Source organism: Parasteatoda tepidariorum, chromosome 10 (genome assembly GCF_982258835.1).
Source record: "Parasteatoda tepidariorum strain Cologne lab strain chromosome 10, Ptep-v5.0, whole genome shotgun sequence".
NCBI classification, from domain to species: Eukaryota; Metazoa; Arthropoda; class Arachnida; order Araneae; family Theridiidae; genus Parasteatoda; species Parasteatoda tepidariorum.
Genome location: NC_141764.1, coordinates 28456706 through 28475441, shown reverse-complemented (window position 1 = coordinate 28475441; position 18736 = coordinate 28456706). Strand labels below are relative to the sequence as shown.

At 28.4% G+C, this 18736-nt stretch overlaps 1 protein-coding gene across 1 annotated transcript in view; it reads left to right on the top strand.

The window, feature by feature from the left end:
* Positions 1-4450: 4450 nt before the first annotated feature.
* LOC107452159 (cell adhesion molecule Dscam1) overlaps positions 4451-18736 on the top strand; it is a 71698-nt gene continuing 57412 nt past the window's right edge. Inside the window, exons 1-2 of the mRNA XM_043050066.2 lie at positions 4451-4844; positions 16825-17145. Coding sequence (XP_042906000.1) covers positions 4787-4844; positions 16825-17145 — 379 coding nt within the window. The 5' untranslated portion in view covers positions 4451-4786. The remainder of the gene's footprint in view (positions 4845-16824; positions 17146-18736) is intronic.

Genomic DNA, 18736 nt, shown 5'->3' with positions numbered 1-18736 from the left:
CTGAGTTTGCATATACAATAAAACTAACTCTCTCATTCTAAATGACTGTATTATATATGCATAATAAATTAACCCCTGTTCGAAAACTTAATTATATACTTCACAAATATCCTTCCAAGTTAATTAAGCTTTTATTTCTCTATTTAGAGCAATAACTGCGTTTTAATTTAACAATGGATATTATACTTGTTAGAGATTTGAATATTATATTTAGCTGTATTATGCATTGCGTAATAATATCACGTTTGCAGTTAAACAGTTACGTTGAATAAGGAAATAGTTAATGAATAATTAAAGATAGTGATTATCTGCGGAAGAATAATGCAATAGTAGTGCTATACTTGGAGCAATTTCAATTAAGCATCTGACGTGTCCTGCAACGATTGTCCAATTACAATTAATCTTTAGTTCTGTGGTCCATAAAATATTACTGTTGACTGGAAATTCAGATAGATAGCAATAAATAATGAAATTTATGAGCTTTAAACTACAATACGTTGTCGTTTAGAAGTCATTATATAGCTGTCGCTTTTGCAATGCATGTTAACATCCTCCAAACTAAAACCATATTTAGGATCCTGTTTAGGCTATAAGCATTTCCAAAAATATTTTTCTTTTAAAAAAGTGATATTTCATACTTCTGTGAATTTTCAAATTTAAAATTGTTTATTTTGTTTAGACTTAACTAACAATATAGTATTAAATATAAATATATTAAGACAAGTAAAAAAAATTACAATTAGCGGGATTGAGATATTTGTAATAGGTTCTGATATAAAATTTCGTAAAAACATGAAAAATACGAAGGAGAGTACCATCACATTTACAAGAATAAATTGAGGCAATGACAGGTAATTAACGGGACAAAGTTTTCGCTAGAATTTTAATTAGGATAAGAACATATGGGATCTGCTAATTGAAACACATCTTATATAAAACTTTTTTCAAAAATGAAGCATTCTATGCCAGATTTTTTTTTCCTAATTTAAAAAAAAAAAAACGATGTTGGGAGAGAGTAGAAAAAAATAAAGATTTTAGATTGCTCATTCTTTTATTTTTATGACCGTAATTTCTATCCTGTGTGAGATAGGGAAAAATATACTAGCAGTAGCAAATCTAGTATTTTCTTTATGATGAGAAACTACCAACACACGAAGGCCAAAAAAAAATAGTAATATTACAGTACTGTATAGTAATGACATTTCCTGTAAACCAGTGAAAAACATAATTTTGCTAACAAAAATAAAATATATGCCAGTTAAGCAATTAAATTTATAAATTGATATGATTTTCAGTTCATATGGCAACGGCTTACCGGAAATTCTGGTTTCCAATATTATACAGGGTTATTCATAATTCCCTCCGCCTGTAAGCGCCATTTTTCTTTTCTACAACTTACTTCAGTGGTACATGTTATTGACATCTACCGGCAACTGCTTAAATTAAAACTTGAATACTTTCGGAATAATTTCATATGTTCTTTTTTGCCATATTCGTCTTCGTTTTTTTACTATAACACTTCAAAACCCCGGAGGGAATTATGAATAACCCTGTATATAAGATATGTTTCTTAAACACATTAAGAAAAATACAAAACTAAAAATTAAATGAAATGAAACTAGCAATTCTGTTTCTAATGTATTATGATTAAATTACCAAGTTTTATAAGTAAATAAAAGGAAAAGAACTAATAAATTTCTCGACTATCTATTATTAGCAACGAATCTTCAAAAAAAATATATTTGATCTTTCTTTTTGATAAAAACAGACATAAAACATCCAATTTTAAATGCAATAATGCATTTTTAAATAAAAATAAATTTATTTTATGTAATTGGGTTAATGCATATTTTAAAAGTCAAGGTGCACATAGTACACAGTGGAAAATGGTCGGAAGCAAATAACAGTCGAATATGGAAGACCCAATATATTGTATATTGAAACAGCTTCCTCTCATTTAAGAACAAAATTCAAGTTCTCTAAATTGATGCGGAGGGCGAAGTAAGTAAGTAAGTATGTTAGAGACATATACATAGGCTGCTGGAAGGGTTCAATTCTAGAACGTCTGAGTTCATAGTAGGATACTCTTACCATCATAGTTTTGGAACACAGACCAGGCAGAGTTTGGAAGCCTTACATATTTAATAACGTTATAACACATGCCTTTCCATTTGCTTAAGAGTTTTTAAAAATTAGCGAAAAAATCAAAATGTAAACTTAAAATTACTGATCGTCTGACTAAGCTATAGATAAACATATTTTTCGAATTGCAACCCTTTGCCCCATAGGAAATTACTATGTCATTGCTTTGATCACTATAAAACGCTTCCTAACTCTCCCTGAACTACTATAGGAATTAGAGAATTTTACAACGAAATCGGAGGTCCTTGTTTCGAGGCATCTAACGAATGCTTCTCTTACGTTTCTTCACTTTTTTTTTTCTCTCCACATCACTTTTGAAATTACGCATTTAGCTCAAAAAGGAGCATATTCTGTTTCAATCTTGAATGTATGGATTTTTTAAACTCGACCATCATTTTTTTCGGAGCTATGCTAACATGTTTTAAGAAGCCCTTTTTACAGTGCAAGCATATACTTTAGCATATATTTTTTATTGATCAATATCATTAAGGCTTGATTGCGCGCTATTTTCTGTTGTTTAAACAGAATTTAAAATAATTAAGAAAGGTGGTAACTTTTCTCAAAAGTTTAAATCTCAAAAAATGTAAATGACTTGACTTAAAAGCACTTTCGGACAACTTTGTTACTCTTCACTATAGGACAAAAGATATTAAAAGCTTTCAATATGTTAATGCTCGCCATTTCATATTTTTAGGACAGTATTGTAATAACTGAGTAAAGTTTTATTGTTTAAGAACTCTTGTAATTATCTCACTGGGTTGAAGTGAATTTAAATGGACCTGTAAAGGATTTAATAAAATAAAGTGCTCCTTATTAAAGGGAAAAATATTTAAGTGCTAAATGTATAAAAATGTATATATATGCATATATATATATATATATATATATATATATATATATATATATATATATATATATATATATATATATATATATATATATATATATATATATATATATATATATATATATATATATATATATATATGTATATAAAATATATATAAAAATAAATATAATATATAAAATAAATGGATATATAAAATAAATGGAAACATTTAATTTATTGATTCAGGATTTTTATTACTGCACACTTTTTTTAAATTTTTTTCGGCATTTAATTATTGCATTTTTTCACGTCTCGAATAAAAAATAATTACCAGTATCAAAATTCATTTTTTCTTAAATTAAATTTTATATTTCTTTTTATTTCACATGAGAAATAGTAGTTACAATTTATGAGATTGTTTTATTAATAACAATGTTTTCAAAGCTAAAAATAAAAATAGAAAATGGAAGAAGGTTTCACTAATTAAGCTAAATGTCAAACCTATTTATAAAATATATTTTAATTCCGTTTTTAAAATGGAAAGCTATTTTTTTCTGTATGAAAAATAATGGTCCACTAATTGCTAATTTTTCTGAATTACTTAAAAAATACAGAATCGTGTACAGTTTTAAACATATATGAATTACATGGAATTTCTACACCATGTCATTTCCGAGCATATAGGAAGTTGTTAAATATTTAATTCAAATACTACTTAAAAAATTATCCTATTAAAGTATCATTTCATAAAATATTTTGTTCTTTAATTATTTTTCGACACCGTTAGCAAAACAAATTACTCTTAAATTGTGAGTACTTTTTTTTGCTTAAATTGCTTCATTTAATATATATTTATTTATTTTCGTTTTTATGTAGTAAATGTGAAAAAAAAGTTGTGGATAATTTAATGAAGTGTATATCAGGCTAGCAAGCTTTAATTTTACCACAAACAATTTACTATCATAACGACATTTTTATTTGCTTAATACTTAATGGTTTAAAGATTCCGATTACAAGAGCATTTCAGTGTACTCAACTTGTCGATTTATGGATAACAGAATGATTTTAGAGAAACGTAACTTTTATTGATACACTATTTCCTATACTGTGTTATTTTGTCAAATGCTAGCAATTTATTATTCTTTTCACGTCTCAAACCCATAAACGTATCCGTCAAATGCATCGAAGCGAACATCCAAGAAAAATCCTATAACGTCAATAAACGTTCACTTAGAATGACGTCTAAACGAAACTAATTTCGCGATCAAACTCATTTCCAATCCATTACTCATTGACTTTTACACCAAAAGTTTATGAAAGAAAAAAAAAGTGCTTCAGTAGCTACAAACGGTTCTCAACTTTTCCCCATTCAAACTTAGCGTAAACTATGAGGCCCGCTCCAAACTGTAATATTGTGTTAGGGACACAGCGCCCCCTTTTCGTTCTTAGCGAAAGAGCGGTAGAAATTCCATACCAAATGTTTACTGATGCTTCAATCATCTGATAGCAAAGTCGATAAGAAGTGCTTCTCCTGCGTGCTTCTGAGTTCGAGTGGAAAACGAGAAATGTGTCATTTGCTTCATATAGTTCGTTTCCTACTGATCGCACTTAACGATTGAAAAAAAAGAGGTCTAAACAAATATCTTAAAAATTTAAAACTATTTATGATATGCTTTTGAAAAATCATTTAAGTTGTACACATTTAATAAATTGTTAATTCACAGTGCAAAAATGATAGCAGATAAAGTTCGATTGCAAAATTGAAAAAAAAGAAGAATGGATTGAAATTTATTTGTTGAAATTAATGCATCGAATATGAGGATATATCGCAAATATTTGCGTGGATTATTTCTTGCTGCATTTTTTACCACTGGTAAGTAGTGTGTGTATTTCTTTTCATATGTAATTAAAATACATCAGTATAATTAGTTCTCTGCATTAAAGGTTTGTCACAAGGATTTATTTATCTAAAAAGAGAAAATTATAATTAAGAAAAAGTGTAAAAGTTGTGACAAAAAAAACTAGAACATTGCCCTAAAAAGAACTACTTAACAGCTGTTGCCAAAACTGTAACGGTAATTTGTTTTTAAAAATTATATTAAAAACAATTTAATATTGCATAGTAAAAAATATTCTTAAGATTTATTGAAAAGAGTAAGATGTCATTAAACTGTGTACATTATGGTAGATGTCATTTTTTTAAATAATTGATAGAGTAATGCGGTATATAAATTAAAAATGGGAAGTAACTGAAAAAAAATATTTTTCACTTTTCACTTGTAATATATTATTGATTTGAAAGCATGTTACAACTTTATCAATTTATGATATACTGTAATATTCACGGCTAAGAATTTAAATAAAATTATTTCTAAAATTTAATGGGCATTCAAGCGAAAAAAAATATTTTGTGCGAAATATTTTTTTTTTAATTTGTAAGACATTACAACTTAAAAAGAGATTTAAAATTAAAATTAATTTATATTAAACAATTAAAACAATGCAGACAAATTGGAAAAGTAAAAGATTAATTTGCATGAAATGTCTTAAATTGCAGAAATAAGCAACAACAACATTAAAATAATTTTCCCTATGCGCAATATATTTTTTATTTGTTTCGTCATTTTTTTACATATAGCTCATGAAATATGAATTTAATTCATTTCGTTGTCTTAATTAATTATTTGAAAATTTATTTAATCTGATTAGAATTGTTTCGCAAATGTTCTTTAAATAATTATAAAATACGTGAATCAGCTATTTTTTTTATTGTTATAGTTATGACAGTTGTTCCTTTCAGTTTTCTTATTTTCATAAAATGTATATTTATTACTTGCGTGATATTTGAAAATGCGAAAAAGTACTTACGTAATTTTAAGTATTTTAATTGGATGTAATCCTTTAGTAATCCTCAGTTGTAATAATATTATAAGCTTTGTAAAATCTTGCCTTAGTATGTATTTTCAGAATCTTTATTCAGAAAGGAAAAATAAGTTTGCTCATCTGGGTCTAAGAAATTAGTAATTAAGAGGGGAAAAAAGAAGAAAAAGAAAACTTTTTCGAGATATAACGTATGTTACAAATGAAAAAGTAGGTTTCACAATACACCAAAACTCCTTTAAGCTCAAAAAAGAAAAGGGGAGCTATTGAAAAAACCAACAGTCATTAAAGTTTTTAATAACCAAAGATAAAAAACATTTTTACATCGTTTGCACCTGTTTCCATCATTCTAAAATATCTAGCTATGAAAATATTTCTCTTTCTTCCGCTTTTAAGCATTAATTTAAACTATCTAATTATTATTGTTTATCTTTTATATCTTAAACTATATACTAAGGTTCGCATTTGCGTAACATACTATTTTCCCTATGGGTATGCATTAAGATAATACTTAGTCAATAACATATTTTTACAAAGAATATTTTAATAGTTTTTTAAATATTAATTCGAGAGCTGTAGATAAAGTAGAAATTAGGACGTCCAATTTTAATTTATTATACTCGTGATTAATTCAAAAGAATTTATAAATTATTTTCCTAGTTTTGTTAGGCTCAAACCCTTTCGTAATATTTCTTAGCATTAATTATTATCCATTATTTGATATCTATTATTAGATATCTATTATCAGATATCTATTATTAGATATCTTTTATTAGATATCTATTATTAGATATCAATCATTAGATATCTATTATTAGATATCTATTATTAGATATCAATCATTAGATATCTTTTATTAGATATCTATTATTAAATATCTATTATGTTAATAGTCGAATAAAACTTCAGAAAAATTTACAACCAAGATTTTTTTTCCTATTTTTTAATAGAATAAATGTCCTCGGAAATGGTGTCTGAATTCTCCTGGACAATTAGTTGAAATAATTGTTTAAACTGACTGTGAATTGATGTCGCAACACGCTTCATATTTTTGAGGTAAATGGGTAAGGGAACGAATTTTAGACAGGCAAGTTAAGCATTGTTTTTGATGCATTCTTAAGCTGAATCGAATGAGACCAATCGCGAGAAGATGGGACTAATAGTTTAAAAAGTTACAAGGGTCTTATATGAAACAAAATATGCAAATTTCCACTTGCATCTATTTACTCATTTGCTATATCTATGTAAACAAGTGATACATTGTTTCATATGCATTTTCTCACGTTGAATCGAATGAAAATATTACAAATTAATGTAACGAATATCTCAAATAATATGAGCATTTTCATGGATAATAAATACTATTTTTGACATGAATTTACGTTACTATCTAGGGTGACTAACTAGGACTATCTAGGTTGATGCGGCGCGTTTTTGATATTTTTTAATACTGAATTTAATGAAATAAAAGTTCGAGTTGAGAATATAAATTTATTTTAAAGTTATAAGGGTTTCTTTCCTTCATTATGAGTCAACTTGAAAGAGGTATAACTTTTGCAAAGCTAAATTGTTCCGACTGAATGTTGGCTAAATGGTGTTGATATGTTGGCTCTTTTAATTCTTGTTTGGCCTCGTTAAATTAAATAAGAAAAATAAAAATAGAAAATAATACATTGTCTATATAGCTATCTACGACAACAAAATAAGTACAAAATTGCACTTTTTGTACATAAAAGACTTCTAAGTTCTAATCTAGTAGTCTAAACATCTAGGAATCTGTCTAATTCAATTCTACGTAAAATGTTGGAAACAATACTTTGCACATTTATATTAACCGGAGATAATAGTGCAAAATGTATACATATATGTAGTACTCAAAATTAAAAAAACGGACCATCCTGAATAACTTTTGTACTAATTATCGGATCTTCACGTTCTGGGACCTAATCTTATTTATTTATTAATTATAATATTATATTTAACTGTCTTACCTTACACTGGGTAAATTTAGTTATTTTTAATAAAACGACTTTAAACTCAAATTTATTCACAATATTTGCAATTTGGAAACTTATTCGCGAATAATAAGGTGAATGTCAAACTAAGTTTGTATAAAAATACTAGAAATTGCATGGAGCATTTTATGAATTGTGATTGAAGGGAGAAAGATAGCTATTAATAATATTTTTTCATGATTTTAAAATGAGATACAAAATGAAGTACAACGCATAGAAACATACCTACATATATATATATATATATATATATATATATATATATATATATATATATATATATATATATATATATATATATATTTCCAATGCCCACCTGTGTTAACATCCGTCAATTCAGGCGATTTTGTTGGCCTCTCTTTCAGGGGCACCATATTATATGGGCCAACGCCGCTCCCACGGTGAGGAGAGATAGTAGAGAGAAGGAATGAACATCCATGCCTTGCCCGGGATTCGAACGCAGAACCTTTCTGATGCAAGGACAGTTCTCTGCCCCCTAGGCAGGCCGGTCGGCTGACAAATACCTAACTGGAGAATGACCGTTCGTCATACAGGCTTCTAAAGGGCAGATTTGTTGGTCACTCCTTCAGGGGCACCATATTAGGTGGATCAACGTTGCTCCCTTATATATATATATATATATATATATATATATATATATATATATATATATATATATATATATATATATATATATATATATATATATATATATATATATATATATATATATGATTTCTATTATTTTTTTACAAACTTAGTTTGACATTAATTACTTCAATTTTTTTGCTTATATAATTGCTCTGTTAGTAATTTTGGACTGTGAGAAACCGTGTTTACTTTCAAATTTTCTACAACATTATTAAGATTTAGAGTAAAACCGCGTTACCGTGTAAATTTTTCCAATGCAAGTTTGTTTACACAACAACATGACTGAACACGAATTGAAGCGCTGAGCACTTTATAAGCTATTTAAAGTTGCTCATCTTCATGGTTCTAGGTGATAAAAATATTTCTAAGCAATAAACACATCTTTTTGTGGGAGTTTCGTTGGCATGCATTGATACTGACTCAGAAATATTTTAACCATTTTGCAAAACCAAGAAAAAAATGGATTTTTTAAAAATTAATTTTTGATTCATTGCTTTACATTTATCAATAATATTTTTTCATTCAAATCTAACATTTTATATTTTATAGGGTTTTTAATTTTGAGCCCTAAAAGTAAGAGAGCGTATCTATTTATTTTATTAAAACTACAAGTTTTAAGAAAGAGTTTTTCCTAGAAGTTTTTAATTTATTTTTCTAGCGACCTATACATGGAGAAAAACATTCTGGTAATTTACTTTATTGGATTGTAATGGTGTTTCCGATATGGAGCAAAAAGATTCTAGTTCATAAATCCCAAATGTATGGCATTTAAATCATATATTTGGTATTTTTCCGGATCATATAGTAGCAGTTTACGGGAAATTCCGGTTTTCAAAATTATAGTTCTTACTACCCGACATTTTGTAAAAATACAAAACTGAAAACATAAACTGCCTTTAAGCTATTCTGCGAAGTTTCATAATAAAATTACAAAGTTTTTCCACATTAACAATATTTATCAATAACATATACATATACTTCATTGTTAATTTTACCAAACTCATTACCAAAAATTGCCGAGTGGTTTGACATTTTAATAGAGCAAGAAACATTTTCAAACTTCCCCATATCCTGGTAGTTTTAACCTTACTTTTTTTCTGTTTAAAGAAAATAAACAGTAAACAAAATACTATGGAAAAATTTCCACCTGATAGCAATTGAGTAATATTATAAAACATTTAAAAGAAAATTAAGTTTAGATATGAATTAAGCAGTACATCTGATAACTTTCAAAAAAGATAAATATTTTAGGCAATAGCTACAGAATTGTTAAAATTGCTGTGACTAAGTTTGTTTTGTGGCTGATAATAACCTCAAAATGACCCTGAAAGATTTGCTTCGGCATATTCTCTACGAAAACATTGTAGAGCAATGAAACATTTATGAGTTTTGTTTCATTTTGGTACTTTTTTTATGAATAATACATAAGTTATTAAAGTTGGTACTACTTTTGAGAAGAACAGAGATTAGATTTTTATCATCTTTTAATACACATAATACGTTTTTATTACTAAAGGAAGAATATTACAAGAAAACAAAATAATGCAGGTTGAGTTAAGTTTTGCCGAAGCTGTAATTTATTCTTCAACTTTATTGATATAAGTGACTCATGAAATATTAATGTAACATTTTATGTCTTTAAATTTTTATTAAGCTTAACAGCAAGTTTCTTATTGTAATATATTTTTCGTTTATTTCGTCCAAAGAGCATGATTTTTACCAAGAGAAAAATAAATTTTCATAAACTTCAAAGAGTTTACATTATACTTATACTCCGGAGTATTAAGCTGCTTTTTACCTCATTTCATTTAATGCTCTTAAAAAGAGAGGCATTCTCCTTAAATTAGAGAATTTTGCGATATGAAAGGATTTTAAGTAACTTTTCAAATTTAATCTCGACGATATGTTGAAAATTTTTATCAACCATTCTTGGGAATTAAGCTGTCAATCTCTGGTTTCTGTTTTAAGTTCTCCTTCAATAATACTTTATTTACTCTTGAAAATAAAAAGTTTTCAAATAAAAACAGTGCATTTGTTTTTAAATGAAGCGTATTATTGAAGTCCTTGAATAATGCATGAGTTTTTCAAATTTTATATTTAAGTTAAAAAATTTATTGTTTGGTTAAATGAAATTTTATAATAATCTAAAAGATATGAAAAACGTCACTAACATAAAACTTCATGAAAGTTTCAGTGGATTAACTTTAAAAATTTGAAATCTATGGAGACGTGGCAGGAAATATATAACAATGAAATTGTGATATTTATTGATTATAAAAATTAGCAATCATACAATGTTAGGATATGTCGATCTGGTGGCAGAGTGGTTAGCGTGCCTGACTGCGGAGCCGCTGGTCGCGGGTTCGAATGCTGCTCAGGACATGGATGTTTCTTTCTTTCTGTGTTCTGTGTCTTTTCTCCTTTGTGTGTGATTGTGTGAATGTGACCCGCCCTGTAAACGGGTTTGTGGTTGCGTGACGTGGTCGACAATGTTCCACCGCCGTGGCTTCACCACAGGTGCCCACTGGGTAACGCGAAGAAAGTAGCAGTTCTGGCATTTCTGTGGCCAATGGGACAAACCCCAAGTGCCCGCCATTAAAAATAGATGTTTGGATATTATTATCATTCTTTATAACTTATGATCTGTGTAGTGCAGGGTAATATGTAAAATGTTTTCGAAAAGCGATTCTAGAATCTAAATTGCAAAGAGAAATAAATTGTAAAGTGAAGTAGTCCCCTTTATGGGATAAAGGGAAAATATGAATAATTGTCTTTCATTAGGCTCTTTCACATTCAAAAGAGAAAGTACTGTACATATTTACTGCCAAAGTTTTATATATGTAAACTCCGATTCTCTCCTCTCTATACATAAAAGGCAAAATCTGTCTGTATGGGTAATCTCTAATACCTCGAAAACGGGAGTGCAAAATTGGTGCAGTTTTTTTTCTACAGTTTGCAAATTTTTATTGGGCTAGGTTTGTTCACTATTAATCACTACTTTCCGGCTAAATAAGCTTAATTGAGAAAATATCACGATACATTGTTAAGTATTGATATTTACGTTAGCACTGATGTCAGTGCAAGTCGAGTGCTAAATTCGTATGGACCAGCCATTTCTGGGAATCTAACACGGGTCACCTCATTTGCAGGCGAGTTCTTTTTCCACAGAGAGGCACCTCTGCTCAATCATGGGTATTTTAGTTTATTTTATAACAGTCATTCAACAGCCGACACTACTTTTGGGTACAATGCTTGGTTATACTGACTTTTCATCATCTAACAGCGCAGTGAAAGTATTTTCTTTTTAAATTATTTTTCGCTCTAAAATGTGCCATTTACTGTTTCTGACCAATGTATTCTAAAAATTCATTTCATTTTGGGGAAAAAAAACTCTAATAAATTCATTGGATTGCAATCGAAAATTTATTTGCAAATTTAACAAAAATTAATAATAGAAAATAAGTGAACAGTTTGATTCTAATAAAGTTGCTACTTTATTTAAATATCCATCAAAAGAGCCATGTACTAATTAGCACATTTGTTTTTGTTTAAAACCATAGAATAGACTTCATACTTGCTTATTGTCTTCAAATGTGAATGTACTATTTTAAATCACAAAATTATTCTTATTTGAAAATGCAGACCAGTCGTTCACCGGAGGTTGCTTAATAAAGGTGACAAAAATAGCAAAAAACAATATATTTTTTTAATTGGGTTACTATATGTCTTTGAGCTTTATGCATGATTGTGTATGTTAATAAATATTGGTTCATTTATTTTTCACATTTTTTTGTTTCGTTTAAATAACGGATGTTCAGCTATTTTTCATTAATACGAAAAAAAAATCATTGCGTAATTAAATTCAGGAATTTCTTAGCCATCAATTCATGAGACAAAATATTGTATACGCTTAATCTCACATAGGGGACATCCATATTGTGAGTGCGAAACCCAATATGGGGATTGAAAAAAAATAATTCGTTCAATAAGGTAGATTTTATTCAAGCAAAAGAAATTTTTCACGCATTGTATAACTGGTATGTAACTCTATTCAAAATGCAAAAGTTCATGCTCCCCATGCAAAAGCTTATGCTCGCAAAATTTGAGCAATCAAAAATTAAGTACCATAACCTCCAACTCGCTTCACTTCCTATCTCCCACGATCTTATTCTTCTCTTCTCATTGGCACGACAGCCCAGGATGGGCTCTGGCCTTTTCAACAAGCCTATGCCAAGACATTCTTTCCTTAGCCAAGGTTCTCCAGTTTATTATCTTTAATAAAACTTGTAGGTCCTTTTCAAGGCAGTCAAAAAAATCTTAGGCTTGGTCGTCTTCTTTTTCTTGTACCTGATGGCCTGGCACTGAAAACTTTTTTGATTGTCCTGCTATCCTCCATTCTCACAATGTGGCTTGCCCATTTAATCCTTTGAATTTTGATAAATTTAATGACATCAGGTTCTTTATATGCTTCGTAAAGTTCCGTGTTTGATCTTCTAAACCAGGTACCGTTTTTACTTTTTCCACCAAAAATGCTTCGCAGTATTTTTCTCTCAAATCTAGCTATCATATTTTCTTCTCCACGGGTCATTGTCCAGGTTTCACGTGCGTATGTAAGCACTGATCGTATAAGACATTTATAGAGTAACACTTTTGTCTTTCTTTTTATTAGGCTTGACTTAAGATATTTTCTTAGACCATAAAAACACTTTTTGGCCATCTCCCACGACACGTTGCTATATTTTTTGTGTACTCAAATATATTATGTTGCAACAAAATTATAAATAGTACAAAAAAAGCTTTCAAATTAAAAATACCAAAAATGCATGCTTAAAAAAGATTTTTGCAAAATGCGAGTCTCTATCATCGCAATTGCCTCACATCTTTATTGCTTTTTTCAAATATTGAAGGTTTCACAAATATGTATGCACTAAGAATATTTTTCTCAGTTGTTTTATATCTTGTAGTCAGTGAATTTGATCTTGGTTAAAAAATTTGCCTGTCTCTTGGGGTTTATGTCACACATATTAAGAATACATATTTTTGAAGAGACGATGTTTAAAATTTAACATTAAAGCAGGATCGCTTAATAACAGGATGATGATTAGCAAATAATCACTTGTAATAATCTCTAATTAACAAAATCCAAAGTTTAAAAAAAACATAAATGCATTAAATTATAAAATAAAATATTATCTGGAGCAAAAACTCAACATTAATATAAATTACCTATCTACATGCAAAAAAATAATAATAGCCTAATTTCCTTACCAATGACAACTTATTTCATCTGAAAATGGAATACATGAAGCTGTCCATGAATACCATGTATAGATTACTCTAAAAGCCCGAAGACTCTCTAAAAGCCGACACGCACTTCATTATGATGAATCCTAGGTTTTACTGGTAAAATAAATCTAAGGTATAACAATGATTTGGTAGTTCCCTATACTGGTAAAATAAATCTTTGTTTTATTGGTGAAAATAAATCTAAGGGAATATAAATTTACCAAATTTACTTGTTCCTCCTTAGTTGTAAAACAAAAGTTTGATAAAAAGGCGGAAAGAAACTATATTAAACCCTTCTTCAAAATTATATTAGGTAAAAGGCCGGTTTTACCGGTAAATAATAGGACTTACCAGACGTCGAGATTATACCATACCAAATATATGTAGATTCAGTTTTATACAATCACATAATCTCTAAACATAATGATCATAATCATATTTTTACAAGCTGCCAATTTACCAAATTGACTTGATCCTCCTTAGTTGTAAAACAAAAGTTTGATAAAAAAGGCGGAAAAAAACGATATTAAAGCCTTCTTCGAAATTATATTAGGTAAAAGGTCGGTTTTACCGGTAAATAATAGGACTTACCAGACGTCGAGATTATACCATACCAAATATATGTAGATTCAGTTTTATACAATCACTTAATCTCTAAACATAATGATCATAATCATATTTTTACAAGCTGCCAATTTACCAAATTGACTTGATCCTCCTTAGTTGTAAAACAAAAGTTTGATAAAAAAGGCGGAAAAAAACGATATTAAACCCTTCTTCGAAATTATATTAGGTAAAAGGTCGGTTTTACCGGTAAATAATAGGACTTACCAGACGTCGAGATTATACCATACCAAATATATGTAGATTCAGTTTTATACAATCACTTAATCTCTAAACATAATGATCATAATCATATTTTTACAAGCTGCCAATTTACCAAATTGACTTGATCCTCCTTAGTTGTAAAACAAAAGTTTGATAAAAAAGGCGGAAAAAAAACGATATTAAAGCCTTCTTCGAAATTATATTAGGTAAAAGGTCGGTTTTACCGGTAAATAATAGGACTTACCAGACGTCGAGATTATACCATACAAAATATATGTAGATTCAGTTTTATACAATCACATAATCTCTAAACATAGTTATCTTAATCACATTTTTACAAGCCGCAGAAGTTTTTATTAACCAATATTTTATTTGATTACAAAAGTTTTTAAAGAAAAATTCATTTTTTCAAAAAAATAATGCATTTGTAAACATTTAGCGAAAGAACTTAGCGATAAACTGTTTGATGTAATCAGTAAACGTATAATTCCCGTAACTGTAATTATTTTGCGGTTGCGATAGATTTAAGTACTTCTTGTTACGCTCATGTTCCCAGATAAACTACATTTAATGAATGCATCCATTAACGAAAGCAAGGAAGATACATGCGTCAAATTATCATCAGTTGCATAAATTTCATTAAGGGAAAGAGGGAAACTTTATCAGATTAAACAGTTATAAGTAGTGCTGTATAGATTTTCTGCTACAATTATTTTTGCCTATTTACTAGTAAAAGCAAAGTTTTCAACGCTGTATTAACTCAAAATTAAGAGCTTAGCTTATTTATTTACTTCAGTTTTAGCCTAATTAATGTTCACGTTAGAGAAAATGGTTGGTATTATTTGGAGATTTTTCTATGATTATGTGCATACATTTTCCCAAATTTAAATGTTTATTTTAATATTTCAAAAAAATAGGCTTTAGAACATATAGATTAAACTTCAATAATTATAACTGATTAAATGAAATTGACAAGTGTAAGCGTACAATGAGCAAAACATTGTAATTTCAATGTGAGGAGATATTTATATATTTAATTTCGGATCAGCTGAGAAATAAATGTTACTTGAAAAATTATGCTTATCACCATTTTTACAAATAATTTTATTTATTTATTTGTTTGTTTTGGAGCATACTCTTTAGATGTTCAAATGAAGGCATGAATAAGTAATAAAATTGTCAAAATAATTAATCAGCGAGTCAATAAGTCAGCGGATTTTCATAACAATAAAGTTTAACAGATAAATATTTATTTCCCAGCATGTATGTTTAAAACCAGCTTATGCTGTATGGTTCAAAGAAACTAAATGGTTATCTATACTTCTAGAAATATTTGTTCATTTGTGAATCCCTATATGGTTTGATTTTGAAGCAACATTAAAAAAATGAAACTGAATCATGTTGAGATATCAACTGATTTATTTAAACTGAGGAAAATTAAAACTTTAAATAAAGTTAAATAAAATGTTTATTAGAATTAACTGTTACGGTTGCTGTAAATTCAAACGCTAATATGGTGAAGCACTCTTAAAAGTTTCTGTGTACAGATATTAAGATCGCAGTAGAAAAGGAACTTATTAAACTTATTTGTTACTTTATATCTGAAGCAAATATTAACCAAATACTAATTTTTGATGGGTTTTGAGACTATTACAGACACTTTTGTTCCCTTATTGCATTGTTTTACCTAAAATTGGTACAAACTTTAAAAGTTTAAATCAAATCAAATATCTAAATATTTTTTAATAAAAAATAAAAGAAAAAAAGGACGAAGAAAATAGACTATAAATTCGAATTAAATCAATTATAAATACCAAAGAAATTACTTGACAGTTCATTATAGCCCTTAGGAGAAGTAATCAATTTAATTTAATAGCAACGTTAACAGAATTTATACTTTTTTTTATTTTAGCATGCGCAAAGTTCAGTGCACAAACTCTATTCCATTAAAGGAATTATAAAATTATTAAATTTCAAATCAAGTTTAAAATATCCAATCTTAGTTCTAAATATATATTTTTTCATATATCTTATCTAAATAAAAGAAAATAAATGAAATGACACAGAATGTTTTATATATCTTGTTTAAAGTAAGCAGAAAATAATAACATACATCATTACAGACTTAAAGATTAAACTAACAATTTAAATTTTTTATAGAGTTTGTAATAAAGTTTCTTTTTCTTTTTGCAGGTCTTAGCATAGAGTTTAATTTGAAAGCCCCTAAATTTCATCTAGAACCTCTTAATATTGTTGAATTTTTCAATTCAAGCGGTACTATTATACATTGTGGTGCAGAGGGCCAGCCCACACCAGCTATTAAATGGGTTAAAAATGATGGTGAAGTTTTGCAAGATATACCCGGTTTGAGACGCACCCGGCATGACGGATCTCTAGTATTCAGCTCTTTTGCCAGCCAAAATTACAGGGCAGACGTACATGCATCAACCTACAGATGTGAAGCTTCAAATATAATCGGTGTTATTGGTAGCAGAGATGTTCATGTTAAAGCTGGTAAGTTATTTTAATAATAATATACTGGTGTGCTAATTTTCCTTGTAATGAATTAAGTCAAGTATTGTCTGTTATTCAAAAATAATTTTAAGAACAAGATCGCTTTTTAGTGAATTATATTTTTTTATAATGTTCTTACTTTGTAATAGTATATACAAACTCATAGGCTAAGTTTCATCCATCTTTAACCAGGGCCTCTTATGCTTCTAGAAAAACCACAGTTTCGCGATAATGAGATGCGTTTGTGAAAATTTATCACATGCCAAATTTGCAACGAAACTTCACACTCTTACGTTGCATTTCGTACGCTCCCATACCTAAGATTTGAAGTAGTTGCGCTTGCGCACTTGAAGTAAGCATTTGTCAATTCTGGGATAATGAGTATGCACCTGTGAAAAAGGATCAAACTTATGTTAATGAAAATAAGAAATTTTGAAAAATCCCATATGCAAAAAATGCAACGAAATATCATTACAACTTCGACATCAAAATCAAAACAAACATTTTAATGGGCAAACATATTTTGGAAGTTAAATTTGACCTAATTCAATTTATATAGTCAGGGCCCTCGCTAAGCATTCGCCACCTCGCCAAATGCGTTAAAATCGTAAAGTTGGCCAATAAAATTGTGTTTTGGTGAAAGAATTGGTGAATGATTTTTCCACTGGAAAAACAAATATATATTTAACTCGGTCCTCAAAATGATGTCAAAACGAATTTTTCGAAACAAATCAGTATTTTTCATTCGATTACAGTACTTTTTGGTAGATGCACCGCACAACCAATTAAAATTGGGTCCAAATAATATAAGCCTTAAGAAACCTACCGTAAAATAGTTTTCTATAGGAAAAAAAATAACCATAAAAATTTTGAATTAAGCTATAGCTTTCGAAAATTGGCGATTGCTTTTGGTATTTGGATAATTTACTAGCTAATAATTTGAAATATTTTGAGCGGGGCCTAAAAGTTAAAATAAATATATTCTATAATTTTAAAACATGAAAAAAAATATTTACTTTCTTAAGGACCTGGTGCAGATAGGTAACATAGTTATGAACTAAAAAAATTAAATTTGTTTTTTTTCTCGTTAAATTAATCAATTGTTGTAAAATCACATGACTCATTTTAACATTGCGTAATAACGAATAGTAAATTTTCATTTTGTGCTGACGTTTTTCTTGATTTATCAATAAGAGGTCCATATTTTTAATTCAAAGGTGGGCTTATAAAGAGAAAACAACAACTTTGAACAGCGTGCTTGTAGCACTACAGAGTCACTCATAGGTTCTGACAGTAACGCGAGCACGAATTCTTCCTATTTATTTAGTGTAAATTTACGAAATCTTCCAAAAGTCTGAGCTCACATCATTCAAAACTTTAAAAAAAAAACGCTTATTGATTTTAATATTTTGAACCTAGGCCGGAAGCGATAGCCAAATTGACGAATTTTAAAAATTTATCCATTACTTTTAAATTATTTAAAATGTAAATCCAATATAGAATGTTGTCTTCTTTTCTAATATATATATCGAAATATATTTGTAATTTATGTTCCCAATATTTAAACATTTTCATTCTTTTAAAAACTAAT